Below are 27,150 nucleotides of genomic sequence, written 5' to 3'. Positions count from 1 at the left end.
CATGCACATGAGCACAGGGTGCGTCGATCTTGCCGTTTGCCATTTGTTTTGGGAGGCTTGACTTCGTTGCTATTCTTGGGGGGCTTACGGAGCTATCAAGAGTGTTGTCGTTGGACCGTAGCCAGCCGGGCTTTGCTGTGCCACCCGACGCAGAAAAGGAGACTCGTCCACTGCCGTGGATTCTGAATCTGCCGCCTACTTGGTCAAATGCCGCAAGTGTTTATTTTCACTCTGAAATCCTTGTTTTCCATCGTTACTTCTTCCCTCGTTATTGTGGCCCAGCTAGGAGAATTTGGTGCATATTCTTCTGCGCAATAATTTAATCTAGGCAGTCGAAAAAAAACGTGGGATGCCACAAACGTGGGACAGACACATACTGAGCGTGAAACTGCTTTAGCCTGCAGATGAAGATCTCTCTGATAGAGAATTGACAAGCAAACAGACATTTTGAGAAAGACGAGACACAAGACAAGATTACGCAAGACAGACGGATTCAGATACTCTTTCTGGAATGTGGTGTAATTTGTCACCTGAACAATTTGATGGGTTTTGAATGGGCATTATGCAGGACAATTTCTCTGAGCAGCAAACCCAGGTCTCATCCACAGAACTGCATATAGTCACAGCATACACACGTGATGCTGGTCACGGCGCTCATCACGCGCTGGGCTCCAGACTACAGATCTACGCCAACAGAAAAGTCAATACCGATCAGACCCCATTCAATCGAGTCTGTGCAGCGTACATTTTATAATTAACTAATAAACCAAATTGAACGGCAGAAACACGACATGCACGCGACATGCCATTGGACACAGCCAATTGACAGCATTGAGTTCTCACAGTCGCCAATTGACGTACACAATCAGACAGTTTCCGATATTCCTGCCTAGGACAAATTTTTCAATTCCTCATTTACAATTCACCAGAAGCTTCAATGGTGATTCTGGCAGAAGTGGCACCAGAGTTGGAACCGTAACCTTCAACCTGCTTGACGACGTCGAAGCCTTCAACAACTTCACCGAAGACGACGTGCTTACCGTCCAACCATGGGCATGGAACAGTGGTGATGAAGAATTGGGAACCGTTGGTGTTTGGACCAGCGTTGGCCATGGAAAGCAAACCAGGTCTTTCGTGCTTCTTGGCAAAGTTTTCGTCAGCAAACTTCTCACCGTAGATGGACTTACCACCGGTACCGTTACCTCTGGTGAAGTCACCACCCTGCAACATGAATTGAGGAATAACTCTGTGGAAAGCAGAGCCAGCGAAACCAAAGCCCTTTTCACCGGTAGCCAAGGCACGGAAGTTTTCGGCGGTCTTTGGGACAACGTCGTTGTACAACTTGAAGGTGATTCTACCTAACTTTTGGCCGTTTGCGGCGATATCGAAGTAAACCTTGGACATGTTTGTGATTGTCAATTGGAGTGCTGAGTCGTGAAATAGCCAGGCAAATATTTTGTCATTTGCCCATCTTTATATAGTCAACGTCCATTCCACCGGAAATCTTGCAGAGGCGTGCGCGAACCGTCCTCTGTCCGTAAAAGAAGGGTATGGAACCATCTAGTCCAGACGGAAGAGGAGAGTGTGCATCTACCTGCAGAACTTTGGAGCGAACACGACCAGTTCCTGTAGCAGAGGTTTCCTGATTCTCAAGGGTGGCCCCGATCGGGAAATACAGGAATGTTACGTCATTTTGGAGTACAGATTTTTCGTTTGCATTTGTCAATTTCGAACTCCCTATCCTGATTACAGAGGTTGGTTACATCCGGCGATGGTAATACTACTCCTTGATCTCTATGATTTTCCCAGTATTTGTAGAACTGGACAAACTGAAAGTTGTCCAATAAGGCAGTGACTGTAACTTGCAATTGGCCAAATGCTTGCCAATTTAAAAGTTCCATAATCGCTAATAAAAGGCTGCTCTGCTAGCAAAACTGTAGTAGTAAAATCCCACAAAGTCTGAACCTCTCTCGACACAACCCCTTAGTTCTGGTAAGACAGACCTCCCCTGATTCGACAATTCCACCCATGTAACACTACCAGCTAAGCGTAAAGATGTCATCTGGTGCCATTGCCCTACACGTTTCTCGGTGTTTACTGTATTATGTGCTTAGACTGCTGGAGCGAACTAAGCCGTGGCAATCGGCACTTTTTTGGAAAGTTGGCATCAAGAGTGTGTTGGCGGGGAACTCGGAATGGGTGCAAACTTCATGAAAATTGGAGCTCAATATCTGGTTTTTGATGGATAATTCGGCTATGCTGCTTGGTTTGTCTTGTGTTGTTGCTGGCCGACAACCAAGTTGAGTACTTGATATGCGAATACTCCGGTGTCCTGATCTATGCTTCTTCTGTTGTACTACTTTTGGTATTTTGTTGCTTCTTAGGTCAATCACTGCACAGTTTCTTCTATTTTTTGCACCTTTAGCTCGAAATGAAAATGTTAATTGGGTTCAAACGCAAAAATACTTCAATTATCGCAATATATTCTAATGTCTAAGAGTTACATACCTACAACTTGGCACCCAACACAGCATCAAGACCGCTGAACTTGACACCACGCTCAACTTCAACACCAAAGTACTTCACAGTCTTGTCCTTAGAATCGATCACAGTAGCGTATCTGGAAGTTCTGATTCCAGTGCCCTTGTCGCTGGCCAAGTCAAAAGACTTGGAGAAAGAGCCATTGACGTCACTAGCAAAGTACACAGAAGGTCCATTTGCTTCCTTGATCAGAGCGACATTTTTGATGGCGTCCTTGATCAACAATTTTCCCCAGGCATTGAGCACAAAAGCATCGTTGGTAGCAATAATGATCACAGCACCAATATGCTTTTCGGCCTTTAAATCAGACAAGTGCTCCAAATATGGAGGGATGTGATTCTCCGTACATGTTGGCGTGAAAGCACCTGGGACAGCCACAATAAGAACATTTGGGGTTTCGGTGTCAGCGAGTTTTTCAAACACCTTATCCAACTTCAACAAGGTTGGAATTTCACATTTCAAGACGTTGTTGTTTTCAACCTCGGAAACATTGATGGGGATGTGTTGGAACTCAATGTTGGAAGGGAACTTGTCGCCGACTTGTAAGGACATGATCGAAATTAGAGATTGAGTAGCAGAGAATAGCAGAGATAATTAGAAAAATGGCAATTGTGAATTTGCTGGAAAACCTCATTTTATATCGGAATCTGGAGAAGTTTACCAATGTAGCTGCGATTTTGGTTGCGTTCACGTGATAATTTTGAACCCACAATTTGGACATAAGACACAACGAAAGTAGTACCGGAATAGAGGAAATGTATTCAATATATGATGAGCGAGATGGTACCAGTTTGTAGTTGGGACTTTCTTTCGTATTGACAATTGATTTAGCCTCAGTATTGAATGTGTGTTTTCTCACTTGTCTTCCATTTGTTTCACAGTCAGCCAATACTTGCGGAGCATCTCTAGCCAAACACAAACTTCACCGAATTTCCATTCTCAAAACATCTCACCAAGGCTATAAAACTCCCCAATCTTCCAATTCACCAATTCACCAACTTCTAGTCACAAATCGCTGTCTGTCTCCCATTCTTCCTCGCCGTAGTCTGTCAATTTTTCAATTGCAACTCCTGCACTCCACCTTTGCAACCTGTTTTTAAAGTGGGCGATTGTATACACGAACAGCACAAGTGGTATCGCAGTCATCTTTGTTTTGTCAAACGAGCTCTGGAGCATCACTGGGGACGATACCGAGACGAAATAGCGGTCTAGAAGGGTAGAAAAGAATCAAACAGATAAGGAGGTGCCAGTTTTCGAATTGCACTTGTTTCAGAGTTAAACTCATATTTAGTTCATATCGAATCAGAACCATCCTTCACATCCTTCCAGCAAGTATAATCGGCATAAATTAGAGCAGGCGCTTTACATAATAGAACATAACACCGCAGAATCAAATACAATTACAACGAAACCTTTCTAGAGATTTCCATAAATCGTCCAATTCACGTTCATTTCGTAAAATTTCCAAGTCGTCAATATCACAATGAGCAACGATTCTGAAGAAAGTCCCTGGAATGAAGAACAGCATGCTGTTCCCGACGATATGGGAATCCGACCCATCAGACTAGCCAAGAGACAGGAGACACGAAAGTCGTCCACTTCCGCGACATCCTCAGCTCATCTGCGTGCCTCTTCCACAGCTTCTACTTCACATCAGCACTCTCGCAATTCGAGTGAAGAAGTTCAACTCCGTCCAATGCGCTTAGGAAGTGCCAGCACAGTCAATTACCGCAAGGATAGTCATCGTCTTAGTTCTCACAACTTGGCTATGAAGCCAGACGACTTGGATCCGATCCTGAGCGAATCAATAGGTTCTGGCTCTGGTTCTACCTCCGGCGCAGCTTCTACTACAGTTTCTGCCACAGCTTCTATTGCTGAAAACACACCAACTTCGTCACTGTCTCAGACAAAAAGATCTTCAATTCAAATTAAGAATCTCCCGATAGCTGTTTCACCGTTGAAGAATACGTTTTCGTCCTCCACTGTCGTAGCTGCTTCCGGAAGACAAGTAGACGATATGATCTTTGCCATCTGTGTAGTGGATTTTCACCACCTGAGGGGCCCAGAAATCCAATGGTGGAAATCCAACTACCATCCGGAGTACACTCAGCTGCTCTTCAAGAACTTGTCGTTCCAAGCTTTACCAGATGGATCTCACTTGTTCGAAGAGACTTTCTCCAACTTCAACCTTGTGTATGACTTCCAGAACTCAGAATCCATAGATAACATGCTGGACCTCAATGATTACCAAGGTGATCCACGTCATTTACGAACACTTTTCGGCTGTTCCTGTGTTAGACAAGTGAAAACTAGCGATTTGTCACAAGAAGAAAGAGATAGAAATAAGGATATAACTCGCTCTATAGTGCAGAAAGCTATAGTGATTATAGTCAGAAAGCAACCCATCTTCACTAAGATCAGGGAGAAATTGTCCATAATCACCAAGAGCTATTTCCAGCAGGACAATTTCAACAATGTCGAGTTGTTGGAGAATCTCTTTGACAACCTCAACAACACTTTCAAGCTAATCGACAACGAGTTGGAGGAAAACACTAAATTTACCTATGAATTCAGCGAACAACAGAAATCTATAGCCAAAGAAGAAGAGAATTTCGTCAACTTGAACTTGAAGAACACCATTCTCAAGTTCAAAGCCAACTTCTTAACCATCTTCAAAAGCTTGTTGCTTGACAAGAAGATTTTGATTTTTTCCAACAGCAGCCTTGAGATGTTGACTCAATTTCAAAACAACCTCATCAGCTTGATCCCAAACTTAATCAACAATCTAGACAACTCTGGGTGTCCCTTAATAGACTACGTGGAAACTAACGGACCATTGGCAAAACCGAACTCTCTTAACACCACGAATCGTAGATCAATGCTTAGATTTTTTGGCTTGCCATTGCAAATTTTCAATACTAAAAACGCATTCTGGAATCCATATCTTCCATTACAGCAATTGGATGAATTGACAGTCGAAAGTTTTATGGTTGGTTGTAGCAACCTTTTGTTTGTCAACCAAGCTGAGAAATACAATATCGATCTCTTGATTAACTTAGACACATGCGAAATATCCTTCCCCAGTGGAAAGCAAGACGAACTAGGCTTGAGTCATGCTGACAAAAAGTTCATCAACCATTTGATAAACAACATAGAGAACGAACGAGATGACGAATTCTTGGGAAATGACGATTACATAAGATACCAGTTCGAAGACTACTTGAACTCTCTCATATCTACCACCAGGTATGCCCAGTATGTAGACAAGTTCTCGCAGGCACCACCTGGGTTTGGCACCGGTGACGTAAACTTCGGTAACTTGAGCTTGTTCAACATTAAGTTTGTTGATAAGTGGCGTTTATCTTACAACTATAGAATATGGAATGCCATGGCAGATGAGTTTATTTTCAACTTCATGGATCCCAAACATTTGGCTGTGGAGTTTCCAGAAACTCACGCTTCATACAACTTGTCCAATTTTTTCAGCTTCAAGCTTAAAGGCTCGACTGACCAGCAATCAACAACCCACACGGCCAATGACCCTAGACCTCAGAAGTTCATTGCTGATGAAAAGATCATTAGCAGTGACAAGTCTGCGGAGGAAACTAAACCTCATCCTGCTAAGGCAGGCTGGACTTCGGGCTGGGGCTTCAAGAAGGGGTAATTGACAATAGGGAATGCCATAGCGAATAATATACATTAAAGTTGAAAAGGATGGTTCCTCTCGAACTTCAATATAGTAGTCTAGTAGAATAATCTAGTTGCAAAATATGCAGAAGAGCTGCAACTTCTCGAAAAATTCCTTCACGTGACCTCATCTACTAGTCCGAATTTTTCAGTTTGTCTTCTTGCAGTGATACATACTTCATTGAATATACCATCAATTAACAATTTTAGGTACTAAAAAGCCTTACAGCATGAAGCATCCGTTCCAGATTGTATTGGTTAACAAAGCAGGCACGCATTTATTTGCCTCCGTCAAGAACCACTTGCAGGTTTTTCGCCTCAGCGATGGGAAAGTTGTTGGATCCTGGATTGATACTGTAGACATGTTCACTCCATTGAAGAAACAACAGGAAGAAAAGATAAAAGTTTTACAAGAGCAAAATAAGCAGACAGAAGAAAGCGAAAATAATGAAATTAAAAACGAATCTGCCGAACCAGCAGAAAAGAAGTCTAAGGGTAATGACTCCAAGCCGATCAAAATTCCTAAGATCCCAGTGCCAGGTCCAGGAGCTCCACCTATCTACAACTATATACGTTCATTGGCATTGTCAGAAGACGAAAAACATTTGATGGGAACCACTGACAGCGACAAGGCTGCTATCATTTTCAAGGTAGACTTGAGCTCTGAAGGGAACTGCTTGACTTTAATCAAGAGACAAGTGTTTCAAAAGAGACCTTGTGCTGTTTCTTCAGACCAAGAAACTCTTATCGTAGCCGATAAGTTTGGTGATGTTTACTCCATTGGAATCGACAACGAGGCTCCAGTAGACGAGAAAGAGTTAAGTCCTATTTTGGGCCATGTCTCGATGTTGAGCGATGTGTTGGTAGCCACCTACAACGACAAGAAGTTCATCTTGACAGGTGACAGAGATGAACATATTAGAGTTTCGAACTATCCCAAGTCATATGTGATTAAGAACTGGTTATTTGGTCATCATGAGTTTGTTTCTAATTTGCATATACCCGAATTTGACTCTTCTTTACTTGTGAGTGGAGGTGGTGACGATTACCTCTGTTTATGGAAGTGGTATGACAACCAGTTGTTGAGCAAGATCGAATTGAGAGATTTGTTATTGCCTTTCTTGGAAGAATTCCATTTACCTCCAGAAAGATTCTTGACTGATGAATCTCAGAAAGAAATCTCAATTGCGAAGATTTTAACCTTTGTTTCAAAGAAATCCCAAAAGAAGTACATCGTAGTTTTGGCTGAGAATACCAAGTGTCTCTTGACTTTTGAACTCAAAGCCGACAATACAGTCACTCATAAACAGACATTGACCACCGATTTTCCTATAATAGATATCTGCTTGATCAGCGAGAACTCTTCAATCATTGCTGCTGTTGATAGAGAAACGTCAGACAGTCTTTTGGAGTTTTACACTCTTGGTGACGAAGATGTCTTCGAAGTTCAAAGCCATACCGACATTATCCAAACTATCACTCTGGCCAATGAGTGTGATGTCGAAAAGAGACGCGAATTCTACCCCTTGTACTATATAAACACTTTACGTAAGAGAAGTGAACATTAGATATCTAAAATACTTGTCAATTAACATAATGATAGAAATTTTTTTTGTATTAGAGTTACTAAAATGTACAGGTCTATACTGATAAGTCGACTACTCATCGTTGTCTTCGACAAAACCACCCTGTTTACACAAGGAGTAGAATAAAGAATCCTTCTTCTTCAATAAGTTAGCTGGGGTATCAAATTCAGCTACTTCACCTTTCTCCAACACAATAATTCTGTCAGAGTCCAAGATAGTGTTTAATCTATGAGCAATGGTAATAATTGTTTTGTCCTTGAACTCAGATCTGATAGTTTGTTGAAGAATCTGGTCAGTCTCTACATCGACAGCAGCAGTAGCTTCATCTAAAACCAAAATGTTTGAAGCACTCATCTTCAAAAGAACTCTGCCTAAGCACATCAACTGCTTCTGTCCAATAGACAAATTGGCACCACCTTCACTCAACTTTACATCCAATGCAGATTCTAATTCTTGATCCTTATCTCTCTGTTCATACATCTTCAAGACGTGATCTTTCAAATGAGATAATTCAAGAGCTTTCCAAATCTGTTCATCGTTGTATTCATTGGTAGGATCCAAGTTGGACTTGATGGTTCCTTCGAAGACTTGCGAATCTTGTGGAATGATGGATAATTTGTGTCTCAAGTCAGCCAAACCAATAGACCCGGTATTGACAGAATCAATATCGATATCACCTGTAAATGCTTCAATGATTCTGAACAATGACAAAGTGATTGAAGACTTACCGGCACCAGTTCTACCTACAATACCAACCTTTTCTCTTGGCTTGATATGCAAATTAATATTCTTCAACACCAAATCTAATTCCGGTCTGTATTTGGCAGAGAAATTTTCGAATTTGATTTCACCCTGGGTTGGCCAGTTGGCAGCAGGTCTGTGGTCCTCGATAATCTCTGGAGCTTCTGGAGTTAATCTCGAGTATTCCATAATTCTTTCAACAGACACAATATTGGTTTCGACTTCAACAGTCATTCTAACAATCCAGTTTAATGACTGGGTAATTTGAAGAGCGTAAGAAACAGACAAACCAACTAAACCAGCAGTCAAACGTCCAGATTTCAACGTCAAAATCGACAAACCAGCAGCACCCAAAATGATAACTGATCCCAAGAATTCCAATCTGACTGCCAACCATCTGTTAGCATTGATAGCAGGATGGTAAGCACTCATATTCTTATCAACCCTGTTCTCGTTCAAGAACTTGAATCTTTCTTCTTGACCATATGCTCTAATGATAGATACACCAGTTAACGATTCCTGGAAGTTGGCAAAGATTGGCGATCTTGAAACAGAGTCCAATCTTCTCAATTCTCTGGAAGTTCTCAAGTAATACTGTTGGTAGTAAACGTACAAAATACCAAGAGGTAATACAAGGAAAACGAACTGCCAGGTGGAGAAAATGATAACTACGATAGTGAGAAGAACCTTAATCGAGTTGCTGAAGAACATACTGAACACTCTGCCCAAGATTTCGTCGACCTTGTAAACATCATTGGAGAATCTGTTCAAGATTCTACCAATTGGTGTAGTCTCAAAGAACGACATTGGAGCTCTCAAGACGCTAACAGCCATCTGATTGTGTAACTTCTTAGATCCTTGAATGGTACAGAAGATCCATAAGAACGAGTTTTGAATCAAGGAAGATACAGAAAATCCAATACCCAACAAAAAGTAGATACCTAAGTACTTACCAACGTTGGGGTTGTATCCGTACTTAGTGTTCACTTCAGACCAGTGTTTTAACCAGACGTTAGAAGCAACATTAATAGACAAACACAAGAACGCAGTAAACAAGAAAATGGCAACGTTAACTGGGTTACAGGCATTGGCGTATTCCTTGTAGACTTCCCACTTGACTTGACCTTGTTCAAGGTGTTCCTTTCTAGCCTTAGATTCCTCATCTTCATCCTCTTCTTGGTCCGACAAGCCAACTTCATCCTCGGCCAATAGAGAAGCATCTGAGGCTCTTCTCAAACTGCCCACTTCGTAATCAGAGTCCGAATCCAAGTTGGCCAAATCCACATTGTCCTTAGGTTCTTCATCTTCTTCGTCTTTAATTTCTTTAGTAGGAGTACTGGTTCCACTGTCTTTCTTCTTACCAAATTCTTCGATCAATTGACGAATCTTACTATTTTCCTGCTTGAATATATCGTCGTAAGTACCTTGTTCAACAACTCTTCCATCACTGACCAAGTGAATGTTGTCAGCAATACTCAACACCTTGATGGAGTTGGTTGCCAAAATTTTACACTTCGTCTTCAACAAACCATTTGGACCCAAAACATGATCGGTCAAATGCTTACCGACATGTTCATCTACAGCACTCAAAGGATCGTCCAACAAGTAAACATCAGCTCTAGCGTATACAGCTCTAGCCAATGACAATCTAGCCTTCTGACCACCAGAAAGAGAAATACCCTTTTCACCTACTTCAGTACTATCTCCCTTAGGCAATATGCTGAGGTCCACAGTCAAAGCACAAGCCTTCAAGACATGTTGATAGAATTCAGCATCGTACTTGTGGCCGAAAAGAATGTTGTCACGAACAGTTCCGTTCATAATCCACGGTACTTGAGAGACATAGGCAGTCTTACCATGAATTCTCACCTCACCATCAAGCTTGTACAAGTCACCAAGAACAGCCTGAATGATGGAAGACTTACCTGAACCAACCTTCCCTACAATACAATCCAAATGGCCCTTCTTAGCAGACAAGTTGATATTGGAAAGTGCAACTTTGTAGTTCAGATCACCTTTAGCCTTTGACCACAAGAAAGTACCATTGGAAATGGATACAGCAGTTTCACCAATCTTACTGACTCTGGGAGCCTTGATAACTGCATCCTCTTGTAATTCAGTACCAGTTAAGAACTTAGTCAATCTGGAAACAGCTACCTGGGCTTCTACAATGTTAGTGATAACCATGGGAACTACAGCAAGAGGGAAAGACAAGAGGTTGAATAATGACAAGGCTGGGAAAACCAAGTCTGTAGACAAACTCCTATTCTTTTCCGTCAAGACAAAAACAGCAAAAGTAGAGCAACTGACCAAGAAAGGAGCCAAAGTCCACGTGAAGTTGGAGAAGGCACTGAAAATTCCCATCTTCTTCAAGTTCTTTAATTCCTTCTCATTTCTAACGTGGTTCAATCTCTGCAAATAAGGTTGTTCCCAACCGTATAACTTTAACGACTTGATATTGTTCAAGATTTCATTGATCAATCTCGATCTCTCATCTTTGTTCTTCATCTGGGTCTTTTGAAGACTCTTTTGGATTCTTGCAATGACCGCATTCAAAGGAATCATGACTACCATAATTGCTACACCAGCCCACATCGAATTACCGATCAAACCATGCAACGAATACAAACACAAGAAAATTTGAAATGGACCAGACCAGATGATTTGCAAGTTCTGTACCAAATCTTGTAATCTTTGTACATCGACAGACATTAAATTGACAATGTCACCAGTAGATGACTCTTGCTTAGTTTCATTAGACAAGACTAAAGCTTTATTGTAGATAACTGAAGTCAAAGACGATTTGATCTTCATACCTGTGTCAAAGGCTCTTTGAAAATACTGGTGCAAACATGCAGTCTGAACCACAGAGACGACGAACATCGACACAGCTATCAATAAACCTTTGGTTAACGGAATAGGAGAACCAGCCTTCTGCGACTCGGAATAGTCATTGACGAACTTGATCAACAACCTCAACAATTGTGGTTGCACAAAAGCCAAGGCATCTTGCAAACCTTTAAAGACTCCACCAAGCATAAATTCAGCACCAAAGGCTTTTGCAATAGCCAAAAACAACGATGGTTTCGATTGGCCCTCCCAAAAGTTGCCGAATCGATTAGATGTGGCAGAGGCCTTCAATTCTACTGGCAAAGGAGGCAAGTCGCGTTCGGTCAAGAACTTCTCGTAGCCTCTCTTCATCAAAGCACCCATCCAGTCGAATGTGATTCTGGAAAAGACATTAGCAGTATCATATGGTGATTCACGGATTAATTTGGTGTAGCTGGTCAACGGCTGCATTGTAAAAACGACCTCTATGACAAGAATGAAAAGAGAATTGACAGTGGACAAAATGACTACTACTGCGAACTGGGTATGGCTCTCATTACGCAAATGGCTGTTGACTATACGTCCAAGGTTTAATATGATCTGAAACAACCAGTAAAATAACAATACGCCATTTGGAATTGTCAGCTTGTACTGTTCTATGTAATGAATAGCAAATGCTACTACAGTTGCGATAGCATTGAGTACGAGAGACGTTTTGATGATACCGACGTCCCCATAGAGACCCACCAATGCCACTTGCAACACCAATTGAAATACGACCAAGAGCAACTTGGTGTAAAATGACCATGACTTTCTGTTGGAAACAGATATCTTTCTCTTTCTGAGACTGTAAACTTGATACAGACCTACTGCTATCATAAGAATAGCAGAAAGCCCAAAGAGCACACCTTGTAGGAAACACGGCGTTATATCGTTGTATTCGGACGACAAGGGCCCCCAGCCGTCACTTTGCGTGTTACACAGTAACCACGAGTCGTTCTTTGCCGAAGAAGTTCCATTATGAACACCCTTGTGGTGGCCAGATTTGCCCATTTCTACGAAATTTCCATACACCATAGGCAAATTGCTGAGAAGACTCCAACCATTAGGAGCGTGAGACGCGTCCACAGATAGCAAGTCGAGTTGTTCCATGGCGCGATTTCTGAGGATAAATGAAGTTACAGAGAAGCTTAAAGAAGAAAAGAAAAAAGGAAAAATCAAAAGTAAAGCCTACCAAGTAGAGCACGTCTCTACAGACTTTTTCATCCGTATCTAAGGCCGGGTAACACTGCCGTGTATTGATTACAAATCTGGTTTAGCCAAGCAGCGCGCTTAATTGAGATAAATGGCTCTCGGTGTTTCCTAAAGAAGAAACAGTTCCGAGATCGTTTCCTGTCACAGAAGGAATTGAAAATAATATGGAAGCTAAATATTGTTCTCCAGAGGAGGGATATAGCAAGGCTACGTGGATAAAAGAGGAGTCTGACTTTTATGGTGAACATACTGACACAATTAGAACATTCCCACTAATATTCCCAACCTCTTTTGCCGAATACATGTCTTTTCTCTATTCCAGTTATCTCAGCTCCAACTTCTCCTGTAAAATTTCGCACAATCTGGATGACAAACGGCCCGACTGTATTCCTATATATAGCACTAATTTGCACCCAAGGCTCAAATGGAGTACCGTCAGAGTAAAGATAGCTATTCTAATAATTCATACCAGGAATGCATTTTTGAAACAATACTCAATTGCTGTGGTTCATCCTTCCATAGTTCGTTCCAGCATTTTCAAACTTTGAACCGAGTTTGCTTAATGACTAAAGCACTAAAAACTGTTTAAACACTATAAATTCATATGGTGTTACTTCTTCACATTGCTTCTACGATATTCTACGGTAAATTAGTTTGTCACTATTTGTGCTGACCGCAGCACATCGTTTCTATAAATTCTACTGCTGGTGATACTTCATTACTCTAAATCTACTATTAGAACCCCTTATTAAAAGAATTGACGTCTCCCCATCAGTATTTACTACATATATCTAGCTAATATCTATAAGCTAATGTCTAATGTTTATTTGAACAAGTTCTTCAACTTCAGTCTCTTTTTTTCTTTAGTCTTGTCCGGAACCTCTGTCGAACCCACGGACGCCCTCTTCTGGTAATGACTAGGGACTGGTCCGTTACCGTTACTGCCTGGAGCATTTTGTCTCTGCTGCTGAACCTGAGGTGGAAGTTCGTGTGGTGCAATACGACCTCCTCCAGCCTGTGCTGGAATGGGTTTGGGACGACCATCATCAAACAAGTACATGGGTGGGTCAGTAGGCTTAGGCTTGGCAATGTGTAAATCCAAATCAGCTAACGACTTGGCCTTATCGATCCCCTGCAAGCCAATCAAGAAGTCTCTTGGTTTCAAGATCGACTCTGAGCCAATGTAAAAATCCTTATTCAAGCTGTTGGACAACTCATATATAGATCTCATCTCTGAATATGTGATTCCACCAGCCACAAAACAAAAGATGCGCTGCTTAGGTCTACCAATTTGACTACCGGCTCTTGCTGATGTCTGGGCCCAAGATGCCTTGATTCTGACATTTCTCAACGAGCCTCCATTCGAGTGCAATCCACTTGTGGATGGAGACATTCTTGAATCGCCGTTTGGGATATCTTCTTCCAAAGGCTTGTCTCTAAAGTACGGAAACCAGTCTTCATCCAACTGGTATTTGGCAGCGTTCTGCATTACTCGTTTTACACCTGGAGAAAATCTCGAAGTATTGTAAGTTCCTTCGTTGTTGATAGTGTGAAACATCTCCTTGACTACTTTCTTGTCTTTGACATCCAGTTTCACTACAGGGAAATCCAACTTGTGCAAGTTTGTGAAACAACGTGAGATCAAAGAAATGATCTGCCTGTCGTTGACTCCGATAAACTTGACAAGTTTCTTAAAGTCGGCCTCAATCAACCCACCCCGATACAAGCCGTAGATCAACACCAACCTCATTTTGTCGTTGATATGTAAATCATCTCTGGCTAATAGTACAATTAAATCATCATGCAAATTTTTGTTCCTTTCCCCTTCGAAACTGGTTCCACCTGCAGCGCATGTCTGTTCGAAATCAGCGGCAAACTCAGCAAGCTTACGCAGAGCATTGATATCGAGACACTCGTCTATCAAGGTCTTGTGTAATGTCATATGTCTTCTTTCCTCGTCAAATCCCTTCAAATGAGCCACTATATACATCAAGTCTCCCAGTGTCTGGGCTTTAGATCTGTCTATCATAAGGGGGTTGTTCTTGATCATGTCCTGGATCTTGTTGAAGATCAATTCTGAACTCTCGATTATATGCAAATGTCTCAAATTGACCCAGTCTTCGTCATCTTCATCTTCAAGCTCCGCTTCTACTTCCTGAATTTCCCCCTTTTCATTTTCAGACTTGTAGTTGTACTTGCCTGATCTTTCCAAACTATACACGATATCCATAGCCATAGCTTGGTAGGTGAACTCGTGGAGCAAAGGAGCGTAGAGATCCATCGTTCGGTCAGTTATCAATAGAATCGACCGAGGTTTATCTGGGTTACCTTGAGGAGGATAGTCGTGATTCAACCTGGCGTAATCGTCAATTTGGCGCTGAAACTCATCCGCAAGCAATTCTGGTAATCTCGAAGCCGCATGGGTAGCATCCTGAGGACAGTAGAATCGAACTAGGGGATACTCTCCCGTCAACACCATCAAGTTCACTAAGGCTCTAGCTGAGGCTTTAATCTGATCAAGCACATAATCCATGCAGTTTTCGTTGTAGTAAATAGGCATCGAGTTGGGGGTATTGCTATCAGTGAGAAATACCCTCGTTTCCACTGGATAGAAGTTTGCCTCGATGTATTTGATGGAAGCAGTGTTGTCGAAATAGGCACTGACTCGGGGATTGTTGATGAACTTTGTCTCGTAGAAGCTTCTTACCCTGGTATTGTTAGGAAGAGACGGAAGGAAAAGGCCTATACCTCCCTTGTAACGATTGGTTTGGACATCAGCAAGTATGCACTTGTAGTTGTAGATGGTAGAATCGACAAAGTAGATGGCTCTTAAGTATGTGTTTTGACGACGTTTGGCATCAATCTTTTCTATGGAAGTGACGACTCTGAGCAAGGCTTCCTTCAGGAGCACCTGGTTGATGACAGTCTCTGTGGTATCGTCAAGGATCAAGTTGTACAATTGACCTGGTTCTTGCACCAGTTTGAGCTGGTCGAGGATGTATTCTCGCTGAAGGTTGATTAGCGAGTTGGGGTCCTTATTCTTGGACATTGTGGAATAAGTGAAAAGTGACGTTAGCAGCTGAAAGAAGTGAATAAATGTGAATCAAAGTAAGCAGAATGCAGAATTTATAAAGGGAGAAATGATTGAAAAATCTTCGGAGTCTATTCAGAAATTATCATTCAATTTAATTAAGGTTTATGAGAAAAAAACAATTATCAATACTGACAGAAGACAGTAGAATTGGCAATTTCGCTTCTGTTTAGGAGGTTCTTCTCTTGAAATAAGCGAATTTTGTTTACTCGTCTTCGTCAACGATTCGATGGTAACAATAGTCGCTGAAATTTACTATTGTTTTATGTGGTAGTGTTCTCCCCACTATGAGGCGCAACTTAGTGACAGAAATGGTGGAGAGAATCTGATTCTTGTGATCAGAGGGCACTACCCAACGAGGCAAGTGAGAATAGCCTAATCGGGGCGAGAGAAGGAACGTTTCAGTGCCAAAGAAGGCATACGGTATCGCGTTTTATTACCATTTACAAAGTTCCAAGTCCATGTGGAGACAGAGTGAAGCCAGAAAGAAACCCAGCAGAAGTCTACTTCTTAGTGGAACTGGGCTTCATGAAGTAGTGAGGCGAAGGTGGTGATGTACATTTAGTGAGGGACAGCAAGGAGATTTAGTGACAAAAGTGCGACCACTATTAGTGAGGGTTCTGGTAACAGCTTTTTTTTTCGCGAAAGCTCCCGAGAACTGCCCACCGCTATTTGTCTAACTGAAGAACAGAAACAGAGGTAGAATGCCTCAAGAATATGGTACCATCATTGACAGAACACCAATCGTACTACAAACTGGAATTCGCTAGAGCGAGCTCTACACCAAAACTCTGCACTGAATGTGCCAAAACAAAACAGGTAGGAGATATTTGGGCTTGTATTCTTCATGGGTTCTCTCTATTTCACTTTCTCGCTATTTGGTTGCGTACGTTTACACCAAGAAATTAATGACAGCGCGCCTAGACAAGTCCACTTTTTGGAACACAACACCAATTTTAATTTAAAGTCTAGATCTGACGAAACTGTCCGGGCAATAGACTATAGAGTTTGATATATTCGCTGTTATTCCCAATCTTCGTTATTATTTAATTCATATTCGATTACCTCCCTGAAGAATACAATTGTTGTTTGTTCTCTCATACATTTCTGCACAAAATTTCATTGTAATATTGATCCTCGGTCGACAATTCATTTCTAGTTACAATTAGAGACCCTATTTAAGTTAGCAGAACATAACAACAAACCCAAAATCATCGCATAAGAGTGCAAATATCAGAGTGATCTCAATTCGTTCTAATCTGTTTTGAATATCTGAATATCATTCATTATCAGAGGTACCCATAATCCATTTTTGAATTCGTTTTCTTCATCCATTCTTCGATATTCATAGGAAGACTTCAACCAGAACACTGCAACTAGAACTCAACTAGTACATTCTGACATTCTTTACCGTTGAATCTCGTCGTCAATCTCGATGAGCTAAACTCCAGTTACACGTTTTCACCATACCTTCATACGTCAACAGCTTCAAACGGAACATGTCTCATGAACCCAATCTGCCGTACCGAAATAGAACGCTCTCGTCGTCTAGCACTGGCCACAATGCCATGGGAGGTAGCAGCAGCATCAATAGTAGCAATAGCAGCAATAACAGCAACAACCAGAATTCTTCTTCCAAGTCCTCAAATCCTCTGAAGTCTTATAACACAGCAGAAGCCATTATCTACATCTTGGGGTGGTACTTCTTCTCGTTGTCGATCTCTATCTACAACAAGTGGATGTTTGGCAAAGACGGACTCGATTTCAAGTTCCCCATTCTCATCACTGCCTTCCACCAGTTCTGTCTTATGATCATGAGCTGCATCGTACTATACAGTAGACCCAAGTTACGACCCACAGTCAACGAAGTTGCTGACCCAACAGACAACTCCTTCTCAAAATTCTTAAGGACGTTCAGAATGGACTCCATTGCATATTTGAAACAGATCTTTCCATGTTCGTTAGCATCTGCTGGGGACATAGGTCTCTCCAACGTTTCTTTCAAATTCATCTCTTTAAGTTTGTACACTATGTTGAAAACTTCGTCGTTGATGTTTGTTCTCATGTTCGGACTTCTTTTCAGGCTTGAAAAGTTCAATTGGCGTTTAGTCAGTATAGTCTTAGTCATGACAGGTTCCGTAATTATGATGGTAAAAAAACCAGATGATTACGAACCAGACGAAGAAGATACCCACAATAGCATTGGAATCATATTAGTTATAGGAGCTTCGGTTATGTCGGGCCTTAGATGGTCTTTTACCCAGTTGTTGTTGAAAAGGAATCCATACACAAGCAACTCCATATCTACCATATTCTACATTTCTCCTTCAATGTGTCTCATCTTATTTTTCTTAGGTTTAATTTTTGAAGGATGGACAAACTTCACTGATTCTCATGTGTGGGAAGTACGGGGTCTTGTTGGAACGTTATCGTTAATGATTATTCCCGGCTTCTTAGCATTTATGATGACATTGTGTGAATTTAAGTTGTTAACTGTTGCACAGGTGATCACGCTATCAGTTGCTGGTATCTTCAAAGAATTGCTCACGATCTTGTTGAGTTCCTTGATCTTCGGCGACAAACTTAGTATTATCAATGGTCTTGGATTGGTTATTACATTTGCTGATATAATCTGGTACAACTACTATAGGTACAATGAGAGCATTGACAACGATGGTTATGTGAGTCTCAAGGCCAGAAATGACGATATAGAAAACATTGATCCCACCAATGACACTACGGATGATGGTGACGACATAGAGTTGCGCAAATTATAGTCCTGGTTAAATAGTGAACTTATGACTATTAATATATTACTATTATTTCTATTATTACTATATTATCATACACTAATTATTGCTCATTACAAATCTTACAAACGACTTTTGTTGCACTATAAAATGCAAATGCCTATGATCAACGAAAACACTAACACCACTGTTATGCTGAGACTATGCTGTGAGTGGAGAATGCTGTTTCCAATAGTATTTCCCTTTAAGCTGCGAGCAGCATTGGTACTGGTTGTTCTTTCACTTGCAGCACTAGCCATTCCTGGTAGAAGGATCGTGGTAGTGCTGAATGCACCACTACCTGTCCCTGTCTGAACTCCAGTCACGATGATCTCCCCACTTCTGATGATTGCACCAGAGAACCTTGCTGGAATATCCAATACTGCATTATTCAGACTGTCGCTAACTGTAGAAAAGGTGAAGGTCAACTCTTGCTCAGAAGTATTGTTGACTTTAGTAGCAAACGGAATGAATCCGGATTCAATGTATGCAATCGAAACTGACGCGTTTCGTGCGCTTGAAGAACCTCCAGCTGCAACCGTTGTAGTCTGGGAGAATGTGCTATCTACTGCAGAGAAATCGTCCTTCTCCAATACAAGATTTCTATTTGAATTGGCCAAGGCTATCTGCTGTCCAGCGTTATCCACAGCAAGGTAGATGTTCTTGATAAACGGCAATCCGAGCAGGTTGAAACCGTTCAGATCTGTAGGTAAGACTGACAAATAGCAGGCTCTTTCACCAGAGGAGAATTTCAAGAGACTTCCCTGAAAGTAGGCTTCAGACATGAACTCCGAAAGTGGGATTCTGATTTGCAAACCTTCGAATACAAAACTGAACAATCCTCCCGAATCAGCTACAGTGTCACATTCTACCAACCATCTTCCAGCTTCGTTACTGTAGTAAGCATTGAGCTGGATGGCCAAATTTACAATAACATCTAGGGGAAGGTAATTATACGTAGACCTTGAGTCCAATATGATCGGAATGGGTTCGTTCAGCGACTTTAACGAGAGACTCTGTTTGCTGTTCAGATTTACTACACGAACATCGTCGATCTGCAACGTTGGCAAAATCAACCCATCCAACACATTGTTGGCCCATTGCTCTGCCACAGGAAAACGGATACCAGAGTGAGGCAACATGTCAAACACATAGAAGTCGCCGTCATAGTATTTGGAATCTACAACACCTGGTATCAACTGCCCAAGAGCATCCGTACCAGTCTGGTTATTGAACCAAAGGGAGTAACCTGAAGACTTGATGATTCCTCTCTCAGTTAGAGTATCGAGAAAACCTGAGCCTCGTGGGTTTCCTGCCACTCCCAATCCTCCGAAATACATGTTGGTGTGGTTAACGTTGAGAAACGTAAAGTTAGGCATCAAAAACAGGGCACCCGTCGAGAGATTGAATCGTATATCGTCGGTAGCAAATACTCCTGATGCTTCAATTACGTTGATATACGGAATTAAGTACGGGTCGCCGTTTTCTAGGCCATCAACTGTGGCAGTAGGCATGGCAGTGCCAGTAGACAGTGTGTAGAGGCCCCCTTGCCCACATACTGTAGCCAAGTATTCTAATTCAGTGGTTATCAGTGCTGGCAAGTCTGAGGATTGACTGTATGCCTTTTCTTCTGAACTCCACCATTCATCAATATGGTCACAGTCAAAGAACGCATTATCGTTCATGACCCAGACTTCCGGCTGGATCAAATCTAGCCGCAAGTCTACCTGGTTTTCAGACTTTCCAACCTGGAAATGAGCGTTATAGTATGAGTCGTCGGTGGGTATCGTTAACAAGAGCTTAAAAATCAGCTTGTCTTCTGGGCTCTCCATAGTCTTGTTGGGGGAAATAAGTCCAGATGTAATAGAGGCAGACGGCGTGGAAGTCCTTCCTGACGTATTATCATCGTCTGTAGTTGTAACCTTTGGTAGCGTGAGCTTGACTATTCCTTCGGTATCGGCGGCGTTGGCCGTGGTGGATGTGTCTTTTTTTTTGGTAGACGTAGCTATGAGCAAACCAGAGAAGTCGGAAATGGATGTATCGTCCGTTGCGCGAACTACGTCAGCTGCGGTGCCGTAGAGTAGCGCTGAGGCTATCCACAAATGAAGGTAGAGTCTGGTCATCTTGAAGACATGGATATGTAGTGGATATGAGAATTAAATGATAACGAAAAAGGCTATGAGATGTTAAAAATTATGATGAAATCGTTTTGTGGTGTTTTTAATGTATATGCTTTTGTCTGATAGGTATAATATGATCGTTTGTTACGTTTTTATAATGTCTCTATCTCTTCACTTTTCGTGGTTATGGTATTTGATTCTATTTTTGATATCCAACAGAGTCAAGTGACAAAAAGAAAATAAGGAGACACAAACGAAAAAATGTAAAATGTCTCGTCTGAGGCTCGGTGTGAAGACAGTTAACTGCTATAAACCAAGGAATAGCTCTTATAAACCCAAGATACAGTTCTTAGAAGCCAGAGGAGTTTATCACAAGAGATTTAGAAAAAGACGTATAGTTTATATTTAGTTCATTTATGAGCTCTGCTTCCGACCTCTGGCCAGTTCTCACGTTAGGGGAAGTTTTCTTGGCTGTTGTGAGATCAGCTTTTCAATGCGGTTCGAAGTCGCAGTTTCGCCGGACCGAGAATTTATCCGATATCGCTACTATTTCCCGAAATGACAGCCGGAAAGGCACTAACGAACAATTTTTGCAAGCTTTGGATATCAAGTCTTGCCTTGCCAAGGCTCGTATACATAAGCTTGAATGTATATATAAATATTTATAGCATTGAACTCCGCCCAACATCCTGCCTGTTCCTACGCACTCAAATTGTACTGCTAGCCTTGACAGATGTCAAGTGTTTTGTCTTACGTAAGCACCAACTCTCGCTTAAGGACTATGACGTCACAGTGCCTCTGGCTTAACTCGGCAATCCAAAACTTGTACGATTTTGGGGTTTAAGTGTTGCGAACGTTACCGTTGCTGGAGCTGAACTGGTTCCATTCTTTGCAGCTAAGAGTTGAGAAGTTATGAGTGGGAGTGTCTGGCTGCCGTGTGTTATTCTAGGTATAAAAACTGAATAACTATTCAAATGCATGTTTCTCAAATCCCATGAAGAATTCGGAACACCCAACATACTAGCATCGCTGGTGATTCTACAGAAGATATTGGAAATTATCATTCAATCACACCACAGTGAGGCGACTAGGCCGCCTTTTGTAAATGCTTGTAGATCCTCTAAGCCCGGATTTTTAGATTGCACGGTACATGTTACCATCAAAGGTTACTGGCTTCCTTATGCAGTAAAGTTAGTTTCATGTTTTCGTACCAAACTTGTAGAAGTCACTAGTCTAAATCTCAGAAGTAACGCCTGATTTACCTTCACTTCCACACTGATAGTTCAAATAGGATCCTACTGGTGTGAATATGGCTCAAGGGCATTATCTCTTATTCAACTCTAAGTCAATCTGGACATTATTGTTACCCTGATGATTAAAGTATTCCGATACCTTGTCAATATTAATTAAACAGTCTTTGACATCATTGAACGAGTTTAAGGAATAGTTTAGTTGTATTAGTAGTTTGATATTCTTGCGTGTATGATTATGTCTGTCAAACCCCCCTTCTGACCCACACTCAAAAATCGCCCTTATCAAATTATGGTAGAGATCCAATTGCACTATCATATCTTTAAAATAACTTACTGATATGTTAACCTGGAAATTTCGAAATCTCGCTATGTGCTCGGTGATCTTATCACAATTTACAAGACTTGATACTCTTAGTCCAGGGAGATCTTGGTGCGTATCGGTCCTGATACCTTCATGCTTTGGACTAACACACAGATCATCCGTGTCCATTACCAACTCAAAATCACTGTCGTCGCCGTCGGTATCCATTGTATCATTTTCTTCTATATGCTGCTGTAGAGACTGCAAAACCTCGCATTCTGCGGTGTCCTTCTTGATGTCATTTTCTGACGTACTATCTAGGGATTTGTCGTCGAAATAGATGACATACTTGCTATTCTTGTAGAGGTACTCGTTGGCTAGATCTCGCAAACCCGGAAACATAAGGAGCAACTTGACATCCTGTGTATCTAGTAAACGAATCACTTGAGCAAGCACGTCGTCTGGCAATTGTAAGATGGAAACCATTCTCCTATGATCATATGACAATATCTATACTGTATGACGATATCAACTCCGGAGTACTGGTATATTCTCAAATACTCTTTTAATGTGTTAAGTGCTACTACTCATTCACTTGAACTTGAGTTGCTTGTCCTTGTTGGTGCCCTGTACGATCCAAAGGCAAATGGTTCCTGTTTATCTGGAGATGTCTGCTAGAACGATTTAATCTGGGGTCCGATTCGCACAGCCTTATCAATCCGATCGCAAAAGGTTGTGTGTACCCTCAAAATTCAAGTGAGCCACTGATTGGATCGAAAGATGCCAGACACGATGTATAATCTAACTCTGAACAATGGAGGAGGTATTCGAACGATTGTTGGGGATTTGGCTGTTGAGTTGCTCGGAGGAAAGTAATGTTTTAAATGTGTGCTATGTCAACCACAAGAATAAGAAACAATACTACCAATAAGAAGTAGGAGTGAACAATTAGAGGCTATTCAGAGATATCAAGTGGTGGAAAATCAATTGCTTTGAGAGAAGATGATTCGTCGATCCAGGTTTTGATTTTAAAATATCAATTATGTGAAAAGCCATCAAAAATCACTCTTCTATATTGTATAGACGCTGCACGAATTTTATGTGGTTGCAAAATTTTGGTTTGCAAAAAATTCCCACCAAAGACAAGTTGATGCACAGGTTGCACATTTATATGAATACTCGTAACTTCCTCTCTTTCTCAGCTATTAAGCCCTCATACTTCAGTGTCTACCTTTCTATCTTTGGCAGATCTAATACTGATTGTGAGTCTATATGCATACGGTCGTGCACAGGTCAAAGAAGGAATGATGAAAAAACTTAATCTGGGTGTTGATAGACATTGGAGAACCTATATAGATAGCTAAGAATCCATGCTAGCATAATAGAAATGGTAAGTGAATCGAACTCGGGCGATCAGAAATGTGATTGCATTATAAAAGAAAAACTCTTTGTTTTCTGTTTTTCGTTTTTGCTCTTTTGAAAACACAAAGAATACTAACATTTCCCAGTTACCATTATACTTGTTAACAGCTGCTAAGACAAAGCAGATATTGATAGAATTGAAGAATGGCGAGACCTTGAACGGTGGCCTAGTCAACTGTGATTCGTGGATGAACTTGACGTTGAAGGATGTCATTCAGACATCTTCTAATGGGGAGACTTTCTTGAAGATTCCTGAAGTCTACATCAGAGGAAACCACATCAAGTACTTGAGATTGCCAGAAGAAGTATGTATATTTTCATCAAGATTCCTAATAGAATATTCGGGTACTAACCTTCTAGATAATGGACTATGCTAAAGAACAAAACATCTTGAACATGGAACAGAGAAACAGAAACCAAAAGAGAAGAGGAAACAGCAACTACAGCCACAACACTAATAACAACAATAGAAGAGGAGGAAACAGAAACGGAGGAGGTTACAACTCGGGCCGTCGTTTCAACGGCAACAACGCTAACGCCAATGCTAATGCACACAGCAACACCAACCAAGCCCAGAACTAGGCCAACAGGCTTCAATGTTTAAATTTTGACAGATTAGCAAACTTTCAGTTGTAGACTACTTTCTCCGGCGAGGAAAATATGTAATGATTACGTCCCCCATTCATTTATTTCATCGACATAGTTGTGTCTTTTTCTTTTGAACTATACAAGGTATATATCATAAGTTCCGTTCCTCAGGGAATCAAAGCTAAGAGTCGTCAGACATGTATGTACTATATAATTTCAAATTATATGCCTGTATTATAGTTGAATCACTGGTACCGTAAGTATATTGCCATTTGTCTTTGTTGTATTTATTCTATGTCAATGTTTTACTCTTGCTATCTCGAACATCTTTGTGTTTCATTTATGAGTCTTTTGTGTTCCAACTAGTTAATTTTTTTTCGTAGTAATTTTGCGGCAATTCAACTATTTAATGTAGAATTGCTGCGAAAACTGGCGCCAATTACTTTTACCATCTCCCACTACCAACGGCCATAGCTATCACTTGCTATTTCTGCTAGTCACATATGTCCTTGCAATTGGAAAATGGTAACGAGTTTGGCGACGAAAATTTCCATGATGCTAGCGACGACCCATTCTCTCCATTTCCTCCTGCTCCATCCATTTTGACCCAAATAGATCATAACTCCATAACCAACAACTACGCAAGAGTAGTGCAATGGGGAATGCACAAAGGCACTTACGACACCAGACACTTCCGCTGCTATAGAGATGATTGTAGAAGAGCACTTCCAGGAAAGTGCAATTTCCACAACTACTTGCCTTATGTTCCGCTGCCCCTAGGAAGAAATATGGTGACTTCACTGATTGAATGCAACACTCCAGACGTCAATTCTAGAACTCCAGAGAATGAACAAAGTGAAGGTGAGGCTACAATGGAAAGAACAACGCAGGACTTTGAAAGTCAACTATCATCCCTCCTATGTGACTTGTTGGATCAGATCGACCACGGTAGAAAACGTTTGAGAACCAGGATACATATTGGGAGAGAAAGGCTAGAAGTCACATACAAGAAAGTATCTACAATAATAGATGAAACAAGTGTCTGATATACAGGGCTAAGCATTTTATGTAGATGTCTATATTTTTTCTGGTTTACCAATCAATGCCATTGCAAATGTAGCAAAAGATAGTAGCGTTTGGTAAAGCTGTAGAACTTGTTTTGAACTTTTACATTAATTTTCATGTTTTCAATGTATGACATATACTTTATGGCATCTATTTAATTACATTGAGTTTATTGACGTCTACAGTCCAGCTGCGGAGATCGTCTCTAAACCTAACTTCACTGATCAAGCCATTTATATCCCGAAGTTCACTATCTTCATCGCCCTCATCGTCATTCCATTTACCCATTTTGGCCGATAATTTAGGGTTGATCCCCAATGGGTTTTCTGGATTGTCAAATATGTCATTAATGCATTTTTCCGGATTGTAGTCCAAAAGCGGCTGTAACTCAGGGTCCCATGTGCTTTCCAATATTTTACTGTATAAAGAGCTGACAATGGGATCCATAATGACGTTGGACTTCTGGCTATTGTGCGAATGGTTGGTGAGGTTCAGATTGTTATCTGAACGGTTCACTCCTGAAAAGGAATGTGATTTCGTAGAAGTCTTAGTCTTGGATTCACTGAGTCCACTATTGACTTTCGAGGCTGAATGTTTCAGATTCTTCTCTGATGAAATGTCGCTAGAGGCAGAAGAGTTCGACAGCCCTCCCAGAGGAGTGGATGTGCTTACGGGCACAGGAGTGGCTGTTCCGCTCTCGGAAAGAACGTTCTGGATGCCTCCAAAGACGTTCTTCCTTTCGAATTCGGGAACATTAAACGACGTCGTCGCATTTGATCGTTTCTTAGAAGCAGATATATTCAAGTTCAGCTTGGTCGAGTTGGAATGGCTCAAATTGGTGGGAACATCTTGGATCTGCAATTGAGTGTGGAAATCATAGTAGGTCGGCAATTCCTTCAACGCTATTGTTAAGCTGAGAATGGAGTTGACTTTAGCATCTTTAAGTAAATATTTAGATGTCACAGGATCCTTGAAGTTCAAGTACTCTGAAAGGTTGATTTCAACCTTGCCTATTTCGACTGTTTGGTAGTGGTGGTGCTCATGTGTATCGCCGGAAGTATGGCTACTGGGCTTGTTTACCTCTGAAACGTAATGAACCTTCATTATCAACCATTTGTTACCAATCAAGTTGTCCTTCTTCTTTAAAGGAAACTTCAAATTGCAGCTGAGTCTGTAGTTGAAAACACATCTGAAATTATGGATTTTTTTCTTGGATGTTGTAGACGATACGTGAGCAGAACTTGACGTGACAGACGTGCTAGCTGTGCCTTGCAGGCTGAGAGTGGTCAGAGTCGAAGTGTCTGCACTTTTGGACGAGTCATCGAAGATGCTTCCTCCTATGTGGGTGTACTTGATATTGGGGATCTTTTTCTTCCCATCTCTAATCTGTAGATCGATGTAGCACGACCCGGAGACTTGAGGAATGTTTGTGAGTTCGTTGATGACGAGATCAAACGAGAATTTCGGTTTTTTGGACGAAAACATAATGCAGTGAAGCTACGCTAATTCTCGGCGATGGGATGGTGAAATTACGCAGAAAGGGTTCCGAGTGGAAAGTAAATTACGAGGTTGACCGAAATAGAGCAGACAGCTGTGACAGATGTGAAACGAGACACGTCTTGACGTGTTTATTTTACGATGGGATCGGTTTCAGTGCTCTTGTCTAGCAGGGAGTGTTTTCGTGGTAGACTCTGATACTGAAGATTATTTTGTATGTAGTGTGAAGGAAGTTCCGCAGCAGCCGAAAAGGGCAAGTGCCATGTATACAGCGCTCGAAGAACAAATACGCAAGAGTGGAAACAATGGGAGGCGAACTGACACGACGTGGAGATCAGACGCCAGTGGCTGATAGCGGAGCAGAGAAGGAAGACACAAAAGATTGA

The 27,150-nt window shown here is 41.4% G+C and overlaps 12 protein-coding genes across 12 annotated transcripts; 5 read left to right on the top strand and 7 right to left on the bottom strand. All coding sequences in view use genetic code 12, as the record gives it.

The window, feature by feature from the left end:
* Nucleotides 1–702: 702 nt before the first annotated feature.
* PICST_87511 (predicted protein) lies at nucleotides 703–1,415 on the bottom strand. Its single transcript, XM_001382481.1, has one exon. The coding sequence runs from the start codon at nucleotides 1,402–1,404 to the stop codon at nucleotides 916–918; it is 489 nt and encodes a 162-aa protein (XP_001382518.1). The 5' UTR covers nucleotides 1,405–1,415; the 3' UTR covers nucleotides 703–915.
* Nucleotides 1,416–2,465: 1,050 nt separating this feature from the next.
* PICST_65232 (predicted protein) lies at nucleotides 2,466–3,119 on the bottom strand. Its single transcript, XM_001382480.1, has one exon. The coding sequence runs from the start codon at nucleotides 3,091–3,093 to the stop codon at nucleotides 2,509–2,511; it is 585 nt and encodes a 194-aa protein (XP_001382517.2). The 5' UTR covers nucleotides 3,094–3,119; the 3' UTR covers nucleotides 2,466–2,508.
* A 959-nt stretch (nucleotides 3,120–4,078) lies between these two features.
* PICST_81447 (predicted protein) lies at nucleotides 4,079–6,249 on the top strand. Its single transcript, XM_001383031.1, has 4 exons — nucleotides 4,079–4,166; nucleotides 4,224–4,250; nucleotides 4,383–4,509; nucleotides 4,546–6,249. The coding sequence occupies exons 1-4, from the start codon at nucleotides 4,085–4,087 to the stop codon at nucleotides 6,203–6,205; spliced, it is 1,896 nt and encodes a 631-aa protein (XP_001383068.2). The 5' UTR covers nucleotides 4,079–4,084; the 3' UTR covers nucleotides 6,206–6,249.
* A 209-nt stretch (nucleotides 6,250–6,458) lies between these two features.
* WDR4 (WDR repeat protein putative Transfer RNA methyltransferase) lies at nucleotides 6,459–7,796 on the top strand (the record flags this gene model as incomplete). Its single annotated transcript, XM_001383030.1, has 1 exon — nucleotides 6,459–7,796. The coding sequence occupies one exon, from the start codon at nucleotides 6,459–6,461 to the stop codon at nucleotides 7,794–7,796; it is 1,338 nt and encodes a 445-aa protein (XP_001383067.2).
* A 30-nt stretch (nucleotides 7,797–7,826) lies between these two features.
* PICST_70510 (predicted protein) lies at nucleotides 7,827–12,536 on the bottom strand (the record flags this gene model as incomplete). The annotated part of the gene is made up of 1 exon (XM_001382479.1): nucleotides 7,827–12,536. The coding sequence occupies one exon, from the start codon at nucleotides 12,534–12,536 to the stop codon at nucleotides 7,887–7,889; it is 4,650 nt and encodes a 1,549-aa protein (XP_001382516.2). The 3' UTR covers nucleotides 7,827–7,886.
* A 925-nt stretch (nucleotides 12,537–13,461) lies between these two features.
* On the bottom strand, nucleotides 13,462–15,687 carry PICST_35091 (predicted protein; the record flags this gene model as incomplete). The annotated part of the gene is made up of 2 exons (XM_001382478.1): nucleotides 13,462–13,583; nucleotides 13,644–15,687. The coding sequence occupies 2 exons, from the start codon at nucleotides 15,685–15,687 to the stop codon at nucleotides 13,462–13,464; spliced, it is 2,166 nt and encodes a 721-aa protein (XP_001382515.2).
* A 1,709-nt stretch (nucleotides 15,688–17,396) lies between these two features.
* Nucleotides 17,397–18,434, top strand: PICST_54188 (predicted protein; the record flags this gene model as incomplete). The annotated part of the gene is made up of 1 exon (XM_001383029.1): nucleotides 17,397–18,434. A coding segment is annotated over one exon (1,038 nt), but the record flags the coding sequence as incomplete, so codon positions are not given.
* On the bottom strand, nucleotides 18,407–20,350 carry PICST_29930 (predicted protein; the record flags this gene model as incomplete). The annotated part of the gene is made up of 2 exons (XM_001382477.1): nucleotides 18,407–18,531; nucleotides 18,748–20,350. 2 exons carry the CDS (start codon nucleotides 20,348–20,350, stop codon nucleotides 18,407–18,409), a joined length of 1,728 nt encoding a protein of 575 aa, XP_001382514.2.
* Nucleotides 20,351–21,961: 1,611 nt separating this feature from the next.
* On the bottom strand, nucleotides 21,962–22,678 carry PICST_29929 (predicted protein; the record flags this gene model as incomplete). The annotated part of the gene is made up of 1 exon (XM_001382476.1): nucleotides 21,962–22,678. One exon carries the CDS (start codon nucleotides 22,676–22,678, stop codon nucleotides 21,962–21,964), a length of 717 nt encoding a protein of 238 aa, XP_001382513.2.
* A 1,019-nt stretch (nucleotides 22,679–23,697) lies between these two features.
* PICST_54497 (predicted protein) lies at nucleotides 23,698–24,196 on the top strand (the record flags this gene model as incomplete). Its single annotated transcript, XM_001383028.1, has 2 exons — nucleotides 23,698–23,919; nucleotides 23,975–24,196. Coding segments are annotated over 2 exons (444 nt in total), but the record flags the coding sequence as incomplete, so codon positions are not given.
* Nucleotides 24,197–24,705: 509 nt separating this feature from the next.
* On the top strand, nucleotides 24,706–25,248 carry PICST_29927 (predicted protein; the record flags this gene model as incomplete). Its single annotated transcript, XM_001383027.1, has 1 exon — nucleotides 24,706–25,248. The coding sequence occupies one exon, from the start codon at nucleotides 24,706–24,708 to the stop codon at nucleotides 25,246–25,248; it is 543 nt and encodes a 180-aa protein (XP_001383064.2).
* A 169-nt stretch (nucleotides 25,249–25,417) lies between these two features.
* PICST_56436 (hypothetical protein) lies at nucleotides 25,418–26,752 on the bottom strand (the record flags this gene model as incomplete). The annotated part of the gene is given in 3 exon segments (XM_001382475.1): nucleotides 25,418–26,507; nucleotides 26,523–26,597; nucleotides 26,619–26,752. 3 exon segments carry the CDS (start codon nucleotides 26,750–26,752, stop codon nucleotides 25,418–25,420), a joined length of 1,299 nt encoding a protein of 432 aa, XP_001382512.2.
* Between the last annotated feature and the right edge of the window lie 398 nt (nucleotides 26,753–27,150).

The sequence above is a fragment of the Scheffersomyces stipitis genome, chromosome 2 (assembly GCF_000209165.1).
Source record: "Scheffersomyces stipitis CBS 6054 chromosome 2, complete sequence".
In the NCBI taxonomy this organism is placed as follows: domain Eukaryota; kingdom Fungi; phylum Ascomycota; class Pichiomycetes; order Serinales; family Debaryomycetaceae; genus Scheffersomyces; species Scheffersomyces stipitis.
This window is presented reverse-complemented; position numbering and strand designations above follow the sequence as displayed.